The 11,137-nt window shown below is 61.8% G+C and overlaps 1 protein-coding gene and 2 long non-coding RNA genes across 4 annotated transcripts in view; 2 read left to right on the top strand and 1 right to left on the bottom strand.

Moving 5' to 3' along the window:
* Positions 1 to 5,803, top strand: part of LOC123522019 — a 21,883-nt gene extending 16,080 nt beyond the window's left edge. The window contains exons 2-4 of one of the 2 annotated variants that reach the window (XR_006680332.1): positions 2,623 to 2,740; positions 4,364 to 4,444; positions 5,119 to 5,803. This is a non-coding gene — a long non-coding RNA (uncharacterized LOC123522019). Of the gene's footprint in view, positions 1 to 2,622; positions 2,741 to 4,360; positions 4,445 to 5,118 lie in introns of both variants that reach the window. The other variant, XR_006680333.1, reaches the window with a different exon arrangement.
* The window catches only part of SCUBE3 (signal peptide, CUB domain and EGF like domain containing 3), a 36,373-nt gene that overhangs the window by 9,773 nt on the left and 15,463 nt on the right, over positions 1 to 11,137 (bottom strand). Inside the window, exons 3-11 of the mRNA XM_045292987.1 lie at positions 10,391 to 10,516; positions 8,138 to 8,272; positions 7,210 to 7,335; positions 6,982 to 7,098; positions 5,649 to 5,696; positions 3,437 to 3,553; positions 1,820 to 1,942; positions 1,352 to 1,468; positions 977 to 1,102 (exon numbers count right to left, since the gene is read on the bottom strand). Coding sequence (XP_045148922.1) covers positions 977 to 1,102; positions 1,352 to 1,468; positions 1,820 to 1,942; positions 3,437 to 3,553; positions 5,649 to 5,696; positions 6,982 to 7,098; positions 7,210 to 7,335; positions 8,138 to 8,272; positions 10,391 to 10,516 — 1,035 coding nt within the window. The remainder of the gene's footprint in view (positions 1 to 976; positions 1,103 to 1,351; positions 1,469 to 1,819; positions 1,943 to 3,436; positions 3,554 to 5,648; positions 5,697 to 6,981; positions 7,099 to 7,209; positions 7,336 to 8,137; positions 8,273 to 10,390; positions 10,517 to 11,137) is intronic.
* LOC123522018 lies at positions 5,869 to 9,635 on the top strand. The gene is made up of 3 exons (XR_006680331.1): positions 5,869 to 6,426; positions 7,495 to 7,599; positions 8,158 to 9,635. It is a non-coding gene; the product is annotated as an uncharacterized LOC123522018 (long non-coding RNA).

Genomic DNA, 11,137 nt, shown 5'->3' with positions numbered 1-11,137 from the left:
GCTTGGCTGCCTGGGCAAGGGGATTAGGGAATGTGGGAGGGAAGCTGCAGGATCAGGGAATTATAGAACCAGAGAAGGGGGTCCAGGAAACAGGCCAGAGGGGTGAGGGGAGAGGAGACATGCAGGCGTAACGTGTGGGGCGTAGGCTGGCAGACGGCTCTGGGCTGGTGCTCACCATGGCAGTGGCTAGTGCTGGAGCTGTTCCCAGAGTGGCTGGCTCGGGCTGAAGCGGCCTTGGGACCGGGGGTGCCACAGCTCACGGTGAAACCGTTCTCTGACTCTGAGAGAAGGGGCCCGTCACTGCTCTGGCTCCCGGGAGGGTGGAGGTGGGGAGCAGAGGCAAGGCCACAACAGCCCACCTTCTCCTTCCTCCCATCCCCTCCCGCACCTGGTAAAAACCGGGCCCGCGACGGGCAACTCAGGGCACAGGCGTCCTTCTTGCCAGACCGGCTGCAACTGAGCATGGCTTTGGAGGCCCCCGGACTTCCCTGGCACTTCACAGGCTCTGGGGAGGGGAGAAAGTTGCCCTGATGGAGCAGTGGTTAGCGCCCCATTGCTAACCAAAGTGGTTTCAGCCCTCGGTTGCTCCCGGGGTGAAAGCTGAGGCCGTCTGTTCCGTAAAGATTACCACCATCTTGGTGCCACTCTGGGCAGTTCTACTGTGTCCGATACAGAGTCGCTATGCATTACACCCCTCTGTGTTGGCGGGTTTGATTCTCGGTTTGGGAGGGAAGAGAGACCCAAGGAGACCAGGGCGTTTCAATTCCTCACCCACCCGCTCCCTCCACTGGGTCCGTTGAGAACTGCCAGTCTACTTGCAGAGGCTGGTGGTATGATTTACCAAGAACATTGTCTCCAACTCCGATGGCTACTCCCTCCACCCTGGTCCACCTCAAATCAACCTTCCCCAGCAGGCTAACTCAACATGCTCCTGAGACTGCAGTGCCAGGAGTGACCGGCAGAGGGTGCTGCCCACCTGTGCAATCCTTCCCGTTCCAGTGGAGCCGGCCCTGGCCTCCCGGGCAGGTACACTGGTAGCTGCCAGGCGTGTTGACGCAGCCAACGCGGCAGCCTCCCCGGTTGATGCTGCACTCATCCACATCTGGGGACACAGACAGGAGGGGGCAGCCAGGGAGTGGGCACCCCGGGAGGGCAGCCAACCCCTGAGAAGAGCTCAACCTAGGACCTCCTCCATCTCTGAGAAAGGGCCAGGCTGACCCGCCTTCCAAAGCCTTCCACTGGTACTGACTGTGGGGCTGTTTGAGTGCAGAGAATGAGGCGAGGGGGGGGCCCGGCCACCCAGCTGGCCTCCGGAACTCCCTCCCTTCCACTCCCCCAGTCGGGCACTCACCCCCGCAGTGGGTGACGCCATAGAGCAGGTAGCCACGGCGGCAGAGGCACTGGAAGCTCCCAGGCGTGTTGACACATATGTGGTCACAGGTGCGGTCAAAAGAACACTCATCTATGTCTGGAAGAAGACCTGAAGGCTCCAGCCACTTGATGCGGGGCCCCGCCCAGGGGAGGGGTCTTGGCGCTCCTCCCCACCCAGGACCAGCATTCAGCAGAGCCCATGCCCTCACGTGCCAGGAGCAGTGGGAGCTGGTGCCTGTGCACCAGGGCCCCTGTGTACCTGTGCAGGCCTCGTCCCGGGGGGAGACTGGGCCAAGCCCGCCCTCCCTCCCTCATTGCCAGGCTGCATGCCCGGTGTGGAGACTCCCAAGTCCTGGGAGCCACAGGGACACTGGCCCCTGGTGCAGGCGTGCTCTCTCTCTCTCTCTCTCTCTCTCTCTCTCTCTCTCTCTCTCTCTCTCTGTCTCACCCTGGCAGTTGCGCTCATTGATGAGGAGCTTGTAGCCCTTCTTGCAGCTGCACTCGAAGCTGCCCACTGTGTTGCGGCAAATGTGGTCGCAGCCCCCATTGTTGAGGCGACACTCATCTATGTCTGGGAAGCAAGGCGGGACCAGGGGAGGGAGAGGATGAAAGGGAGTAAGGCTGGGAAGGAACTGGGCGGCAGGAGCCCACTGCCTTCCCCCCCGCCCCCCAAGGCCCTGGACAGTGGACAGACCACCGAGAGAGCCCTGGGCCTGTCCCTTCTTTCTCTCTCTCCCTTCCTGTCTCCCTTCCTCGGGGATCTGTGGCCATTAGCTACACCGGGTCCTCTGAGAGGGGGAAAGGGGGGATCTGACTGACAGGGCTTGTCGGTGCCTAGCTCAGTGGTTGCTGTCCCTCGAGCCATTCCTGAAAGGAAGGTCCTTGTCCCCCTCCCCAACCCTGTCACCAGAACCCCGAGGTGGGCAGCCTGACTCCTCCGCGGAGAGGAGGATCCTGGAGAGGGGCCGGCAGGGGAGGGCAGGGGGCTGAGCGGGAGAGGCCTGGAGAGACTCAGGCCCGTGGCAGCTCTCAGCACTCACAAAGGAAGGGGGGCCGGGAGGGGCTTCCTTCCTGAGGTCAAGTTCCCCAAGCTGGTGGCAGACAGGACTCAGGCTACTCACCCCTACTCAGGGCAGGGGGATGGAGGGCAGCCTTCCACTGTGCTCTGAGCATACCTGTCAACAGCCTTTCCCAGCAGGAAACCTCCCTACTCGGGCTGGCTGACCTGCTGCCCCCTCCCTCCCCCCTCAGCAGCTGGAGAGCCAGGAGACAAAGAAGGAGCCCAGCCTCCCCCTCAATCCTCACCCCCAGGCCTGGCGACACTCGAAGAGGGACAGTGGACAGCGAGGGACATGATGCCATGCACACGGTGGGCACAGATTCTATGCCATGGTAACAGCCCACACAACAAAGGGCTCTAAGCCCGTTAGTTCGCGGCGAAGCGAGCAATGGTGTGGAAAGACTGCACTGTCCCACGTGGTTTCTGAAGCCCCTCAAAGAGGTGAGCTCGCTCAACCCCCACCACAAACCCCAGGCCGCACGGTGACTGTGGGGCCACCGAGGCACTGAGCAACCAAGTCAGGCGCCTGTGATCTCGGAGCGAGTGAGAGGTAGGGCCGGATTTGAACACCGGCAGCCAGGCTCTCATGGTCATGCTCCTAGCGGCCTCCCCGCTCTCCCTGGCGGGTGGAGAGATTTGCCCAGAGCGCAGGGGAAAGGCTGAGGAATGGGGGCTAATGTTACCCCCCACCTGTGACCTCACTCCGCCAGAATCGGGCCTCAAATATCCCCCAGACGGGGGGCAACTGCGAAAGGCAGGTTCGTTAGCCTATAGCATGAAACCCAGCGGAACCAGGCTGGGTAGGGGCAGGGGCCCTGGGAACTAGCTGCTCTTCTTGACCCTTGAAGAGAGTTAGGATGGCCTCCGGGGATCAGGTGGTCGGGGCCCAAGGGGGAGGGTCCCTTAGTAAGTTCCCCCACCCACCCCCTCACCCCCATTTCAGGTCGGAGCTCAACCCCACTGCCAAAGGTGTCTGTGCGCCCGCCGTGCTGGCCGCGCCCTTACCTTTGCAGGTCTTCCTGTCGGACTGTAGCATGAAGCCCACGGGGCAGCTGCAGTGCACGCCTGTGGCTGCGTCGTGGCACTTACTGTCACAGCCCCCGTTGTTGACGGCACAGGTCTCTGAGAGGCAGGGGCAGGGAACACGGTTATTGACCAGGGGAGCCCCTAAACTTGCAGGGCCTGGGAGACCAGAGACCTGAGGGCAGGCCTCAGGCCCTTTCGAGGGAGCTTGAGAGGACGCTCCCAACCCCCAGCCCCTCACAGTGCAGCAAGCAGTCGGCTTCCCTGCCCCCTCCTTGATTGAAACAAGGTGGGCCGCAGTGAGGCAGGTACAAGCCAGAGCTGTCAGGCAGGAATGTGCTGGGGCCAGGAGGCGGGGGGGGCGCTAAGCAAGGGTGCTCCCGGCGGCCAGGGAAGGAGCATCTTCCTTCTCCTTCCACCCACCACCTCTGTGGTGGGGTCCTCTCACTCTAGGTGGGTCGGGTAGAGCCGCTCTGGGCTGTCAGTCCATCTGCTCCTGCAGAGCCACTGCCCAGCTGGCCTGCAGAGGAGCCCAGGTCAAAGCCCGGTGGCTCCTCAGGGGCAGCAGACAGCCGCTGCCGCTGCCTGGGCCCCTTCCCCTCTGCTTCCCATGCCCTCAAGCCCTTTTGTTGTTCCAGGTAGAGGTGGCTGGTGGCTTTGTGGTGTGCTCCTTTCTCCGTGGGGTGGCGGGTATTGTCTGGGGCAGGAGGAGAGGGGCCCAGGGGACAGAGTCCAGGGGGAGAGGAGGTTCTGAGGAATGTGGCTGGAAGGGTTACGGAGGAGCCCGGAGCGCCATAAACCAAACACCTTCCTCCAGTGCCCTCCTCCCGCTGCCCCTCAAGACGGAGGGGTCGGTGTGGGTGTGTGGGGTGGGTCACTCACCCCCCCTACTTTCTGAATTCCAAGCAGGGAGAAAACAGGCTTAGACTACAGCCGAGAGAGACAGAGAGCGAGGGAGGCCTGAGTCCCAAGGCAGACCCTCAGCTAACAGTACGCATGGCCCTCCCGGGGGTGGGTGGGGTGGGTTGGAGGTGGGAAGACCCTCAGCTAACAGTATGCATGGCCCTCCCGGGGGTGGGTGGGGTGGGTTGGAGGTGGGGAGGCGTCCACAGACTGATCATTCTCTGGGAAAGCCCAGAATCCTCCCACCACAGAGACACAAGCCAGAGACCTCAGCGAGGGAGAGAGGAAGTGGTTCTCAGAATCCGGCTAGTGTGTCCCCGAATCCATCGCCCCTCAGACACCCCGATTCTGCCTGGGTCAGGGCCTGGCGGGGGAGCCGTCATGGTGGGATCTCCTGTTCCATTCCCGCAATGGCTTACCCTGAGGTTCCTCCAAACCGCGGAAGGAACCTCGATTTTGTGCTCCTGGCTCGGCCAATACTCTATGAGTGCCTGAGCACACGGAGATGACCCCCAAGTCCCGGGGAGGAGCCTGACCCGAGTCTGGGTGGCTTCTGAGCAGTCCAGGATGGGTAGCAGCAGAGCTGGCACACTGTGACTCCCAGGGCTGGACCCAGAAGCTGGGCAGCACCACCCACTCCTAAGGACAGCCCTCTCCCAGGCAGCATGGGGTCAGCAGTAGGCCCATACCCTTTGCCCTCCAGGCCTCAGTGTCCTCAGCCACGGGTTCACAGGAGGCACTACGCACTATCTCTTCCCCAGGGGACTGTGCTCCCTGCCTCACAGCATCGTCAGCGGAGGGCCGGGGAGGAGAGCAGCTTGCCTGGGGTCAGCCGGTTAGAAGGGTCAGAGCCAGGATTCAATCTCGGGGCCTGAACCTGAGGCCATGCTCTTAGTGATTAGCAGGTGCGTTAGCCAGGGCTGTGGGCCACTGTGGGGTGGTTTCTAACGCTCTCCTATTCCTCCCCCAGGGGGCATGGTGGGCACGGTGCAGCTGGCTAGGGCTGGGGCTGTGTGGAAAGGCAGAGAGAGGGGCGGATGCCTGCGGTGTTAAGAGGGTGGGAAGGGGGAGCAGAGAGGAAGGCCAGAAGAAAGTGAAGGACAAAGACAAGGCCATTGCTGGAGGGCACAGGCTTCCAGTGCCTGGGCTGCCTGCCCTGCCGGCCCGGGAGCCCTGCTGGCAGGCTGGCGCCCATGGGCATGCAGTTAGTGGGAGCCCCTGCGAGTTAGCCCTTCCCCTAGCAAGCCCCTAGCAAGCCGGTGAGCGCAAGCGGTGGGAGCGACATATTTACCATTAGAAATGGCCTGAGGGGGGCCCGGCTGCTCTAGCTTCCTTTCCCCTGTTTGACATCGTAAAAAAGCTGTTTAGACCCTGGGCAGGAGCCTCCTCCCCGCACCCGTCTCCACCCTGGAGAACCAGGAGCCCTGGGGGCCCCCAAGAGCAGCCCGAGCCCAAGCCTTATCTGAGCCCAAGCCTTATCTTGCCGGGGTCCTCAAAGAAGCATGACTCCTGCCAAGAGGTCAACCCTCCCTCGCCCCGCACGCTGCTGTCAGCAAAGTGGGGACGCGGCCTCGAGTCTCGCAAACTCCCGAATTGGAATGTACCGATGGCCCCAGACAGCATCATTTCCTCCCACCGGGCCGGACACGAAGGTCAAGGAGAACTTTCAAACCGGGGTGGGGTGCACTCTCCTGGGGCAGGTCCCTGTGCGCCCCCCGCTGCCCTGTCTTATGTCTGGGGAAAGTGGGAGGTGGGCAGCGTAGCTAGGTGCCAGGGGTACCCTGCACCTGACACAATGATGGTTTCTACGCCTTCCCGTCCCCAGCACGGCGTAGGCCACCAGAGGAAGGGCTGTCCATACCCTGCACCCCCCACCCCCCTCATTTCCAGAGAGCAAGCATGCCTCAAATGCTTCCCCGGCCATCTCCCCCCCTCCAGAGGGACACCACCTTGTCCTGCCACCTTCCTCCACACTCCGCAAGCCCAAAGTCAGAGGCCTGCCCGGAAGACGCAAGGCACGAAGCTTCAGGAATGGTGCAGTTTAAACTCGTGCGTGCCACTGGAAGTGGGTAAGGGAAAGCCTAGCAATTCAGGAAGAGGCGTTAGGAGGGCTCCAGCCCAGGGTGAGGGGTGGCAGCTGGGGCTGGTGAGCAGGTGGGCACCAAGGAGGCCCACTGGAATGGGGACTGCAAAGAAGGCATTCGGGGGCTGGAGAGGGGGGTGAGGGTGTGGGAGAAGAAGGGTACAGAGGAAAAGTACCTGGAGCCAAGAAACCTCACCTGTCAGGGCAGGGCTGGTAGCCCCAGGGAAGAGCACCCACCCAGCCCAGTACCAGAGGACCAGGCTGGCCAGCAAGAGTCCAGTCAGACCAAGCTGCCACAGGCCCCCAGTCCCCACCACAGCCTGGGGCAGCAGACTGGCCATAGGTCCAGGGGTGAAAGGGGGTGAGGCTCCTGGGGGTCTGGGGCATGGAGGGAGCCTGGCTCGCCCTTCAGACCCTCGTTGAGCTGCCCTTGCTAGGCCTGGCATTGCCTGGGTGTTCGACCCCCTCACCACTGCTCCACACCCTGGCCCTGCCCCCGCCCCATCCCAGGTGGACTGGGCTCTCCCCTGGCATCACCCACCGATGCACGTCTTCCCGTCGGTGTGGAGCACAAACTTGACGTGGCAGCCACACCGGGGGCCCTGCTCGGTGTCGTCGCATGTGTGCTGGCAGCCACCGTTGCCATAGTTGCAGGTCACTGTGCACAGAGGGGGCAGGAGCCTGTCAGCCTCCGTGCCCTGGGCACCACGGCTCCCTCCCCTCCCGGCCCCACCGCCTCCCCCCACCCACCTCCGCCCACCACTCTCACATTTACAGTCCCGCTGGTTCTTGGTGAGCTCGAAGCCGGGGCGGCATTCACAAGCAATGCCCCCCTTGGGGGTCTCCCGGCAAATGTGGGCACAGCCGTGGTTCTTGTTCATGCAGTTCATTCCTTCTAAAGGGGGAGAAGAGGGGTGAAAGTTCAGCGTCCGGAGCGCCTGCAGAGCTGCAGGGGCCACTGGGGGCCTGGAAAATGGGGAGTGCCCAGAATTCCCGTTACTCACGGGAGGGGCCTGGCTCTGCCCGCCTCACTGGCGGCCGGTTCTGCTTACAGAACTGGGTCCGGACAAGCATAACCCAGCAGCCATTGCCAGCGAAACCCTGCACGACCACCCCATCCTTCCAACAACCCCCAAACGTCTGCGCGGCTGACAGCCAGGTATACCGGCTGGGTTTAGGAGGCCCAGAAGAACGGAAGACATGGTCCCTTCCCGCAAGGAGCTTCCAGTCGAGTCGGGAAGGAGATGATGTGACTGGCTCTGTACTGCGGGCAGAGACTGATGGGCGAGGGCATTCTCCCTATGAGCTGTGTGCCCTGGGGTTTGATTGGGCATTACTACACTCCCACTTCAGGCAGGCACTGAATGCTGGGGGCACAAAGGTGACCACACCGCCCCTGGCCTCAGGGCAGTCACAGCCTAGCGGGGCGGGCAAAGACAGAGAGAGAGATGTACCCTACTGTCCTGCCTGACCCCCCCAACCTAACCCCAGGGATAAGGTATTTTAGTTTCTGCTCAGGCATCCCGTTTGGGCTGTCAGATGCCCGGGGCAGGACAGGCCACCCCCCACCCCGATTCCAACCCCAAGTGAATTTGTTCCGATACGCAGTGTTCACAGAGGCCTTCCGGTGTGACCGGGTTAAGGGACAAGTGAGGGTGAACCTGGAGGCAGGGAGGGGGCAGTCCGGTGGGGCTGACCTTCTGGGCGCTGAATGCAGGTGTGCTGGTTGTCGCTGAGGAAGAAGCCTTCGCGGCAGTGGCACTCGTAGCTGCCCATCATGTTGACGCAGCTCTGCTGACAGCCGCCGTTGCCTTCGGAGCACTCGTCCACATCTGTGCAGGAGAGGGGGCGGTGAGTCCCCACAGGCAGCATTAGACCAAGCCAGGCAGCGCCCAGCCCCCACCAGCTGACGTCCCACTGGGCCTGGGGAGTGCACCTGAGCCTGGCTCCTCTAGATGAGGACTTGCCTCCCTGCCCTCACCGGCTGAAATCGGGCCTTGGGGGTGCAATGAAGACAAAGATGGAGACCGGGCCTGGGAGTGGCAATAGGCTGCCAATCGGTGGTGGTGCAGTCAGAGACCCAGAGGCCCTGGGAGACGGCCGTGCCATGGTGCTGAGATTGGAGCGCAGGGTGGGGAAGGGGCAGGAGAACCTGGCCTTCTCGTAGGGCAGGGACCATTCTGAGGACAGGCCATAGCCCGGTCCCCTCCCCCTCCCCCCAGGCCTGGGCTCACAGCCATCTCCCCTAGCCTTTCTCCTATTTTGGTTTAACAAAACAAAAATCTGGCAGCTTGGCCAAAAGAGATGGGGACGAACTGCCAGGCCACACCCTAGAGGGGGAGGGGGAGCAGTGGGCTCACCCCCAAACCACCACCCCAGACCCGCGAGCCAAGCTCACCCTGGGGCTCCATCACGTCACTGGGGCTCTCCCAAGTCTGCAGCCCTCCTCAGCTGGCCCTGGACTAGGAAGCCTGGGGGCTACTAGTCCCCAAATGAAGGCGTAAAATCTGGGTTCTTTAGGGCCTTATCTGCCCCGCTTCCCATCTGCTGCGGGCCTAACTCCATCCTGGCCAAGGGCAGCAGGGCTCAGGCCCGGCGGGCTCCTGCCGGCCCGATGCACCTGTTGGAAACACACTATTCCTAGCTCTGCACATCGCTCACCACGCCCCTGCCCTCTCCGCACGGCCATCTCCTGCTCGTGGCCGAGCCTGCATTCTGTCTGAGCTATTCCAGCCTGGTGGGCTGGCCACCCTGGGCAAGCTCTTTCTATCAGTTCTCCGGGAGGAAACTGAGGCAAACATGGACAGCTTTCTCAGGGGTCCCCAGAGAGCCAAGGACAGAGTTGAGATTTTGAGCCTGCACTCTGGGGAGCCCAGACTCCAAACACACTGCCATCGTGACTCAGCGCGACCCCCTGTGGGGTTCCGAAGCGCAACTGTCAACGGGAGTAGAAAGGCCAGTCTTTCTCCCGAGGAGCGGCTGGTGGTTCTGAACCGCCGACCATGCGGATCGCAGTCCAACATGCAACCACCAGGGCGCTGATATCTCCTCCCTGTCACCCCTTCTCTACTGACAATTCTGCAGTTCTGACCCTCAGGGAGCAGCCATCTTCCACGAGAAGGAGCCCGGGTGGTGCTTTGGATTAAGCAGTGGGCTGCTAACCGCAAGGTCAGCAGTTCAAACCCAGCAGCTATTCCAAGGGAGACCAGTGAGGCTGTCTGCTCCTGTAAAGGCTTACAGTCTCAGAAACCCCACTGAGGGTCCCTATGAGTCAGAATCAACCCCATGGCCGTGGGTTTGGCAGAGACCACAGTTCAGTTTAATTCCCTAGCGTCTCCTTTGCCTGCTCCTGCTCTTGTGGCGAAGGGGACCAAGACTGCTTGAAGCCCCAGGAGTGGAGGTGGCAGGAGAGCCAGCCTGGACAGGCCAGCCATCAGCCCCTGGAAAGGCACCGCCCTCACCACCATTCCCTCCTCTGACCGGTGATGTACCATCTGCTAAGGACTCTCCCGGCCCTTCCCACGAGTTCTCAAGGGGACCCATCCGGCAGCCCTTTCTGGGCACAGGAAAGGCCAGCCGTCATGGAGTGGACTCCAGCGCCCGTGCGGCAGAGGGACTGACGGACTTTTCTCAAGGAGGTCTCCAGGTCTTTCTTCAAAGGTGCCCCTGGTGGATCGGAACCGCCAACCTTTTGTTCAGGAGCTGAATTTCCGGGAGCAGTGTCCCTCCTACCGTACCCCGCTGCGGCCGGACACATTCATCCCCAGCACCTGCCCCTCACTCGGGGAGGTGCCCCAGCAGCTTCTCTGACCTCGGATGTCACCCATCCACAGGCAGGGCAGGGTCCACTCACCGTCTCACCCTGCCTGGCCACTGTCGAAGGGGCACTGATGGGGCTCTTTTCTCCCCCCTTTCTTCCCCTTCTTGCCTGGGAACCCGGACGTGCTCACCCAGGCAGTTGTGCCCATCATGCGCCAAGTGGAATCCGTCGTAGCAGGTGCACCGGTAATTGCCGGGGATGTTGACGCAGTCGTGCACGCAGCCTGCATTATCCTCCCGCTCACACTCATCCACGTCTGCGGGTCACACACACAGGGGCAGGGCCCCGCTGAACACTCCTGCACGCCCCCACCCACCCCCACCCACCGTCCACTCCTGGAAGCGGCCGCGTGGGTTTTTACATACAGAACCCTGGACGTGCGTGCGTGTGCTTGCGTGTGCACGCACGGAGCGACTTTCACAGCCTATAAAACATTTTCCATTTTGCTCTATCATCCCGACTTGTCATAAACAGCTTCTCATGTGTCCACCACGCCTCTCCAATTAGCATCGTCAGTACGAGTCACAGCATATCCCACGGGGTCGCTACATCGTCATTCACCAGCCCTCTGCCCCCATTGTGAGGACACTTCAGCTGTGTCCCACTTAGTTACTGACTGGGGTGAACAATGCACCCGAGGGCCGCTTCAGCCACATGGTGTTTGAATTATCTGCCTTTCCTTTGAGTAAACACCAAGGAGTGGATTCCTGGGTCAAGGGGCATAAATCACGTTTAAGAATCCCTACTAGGTATTACAGGTCCCTTTTCGGACTCTTCCTGCCAGGGATTAATGAGCGCGCCCTCTCTTCTGAAGTCTTCCCAACCCCGAGGGTCATAAGTGTAAAATGACAGCTCAAGGCTGCTTTAATTACGGGGT

This window comes from Echinops telfairi, unplaced genomic scaffold (genome assembly GCF_000313985.2).
Source record: "Echinops telfairi isolate 266 unplaced genomic scaffold, ASM31398v2 ScPeMD7_655;HRSCAF=1070, whole genome shotgun sequence".
NCBI lineage: Eukaryota > Metazoa > Chordata > Mammalia > Afrosoricida > Tenrecidae > Echinops > Echinops telfairi.
The sequence above is the reverse complement of the archived record's forward strand: the minus strand, read 5'-3'. Positions and strand labels throughout refer to the sequence as shown.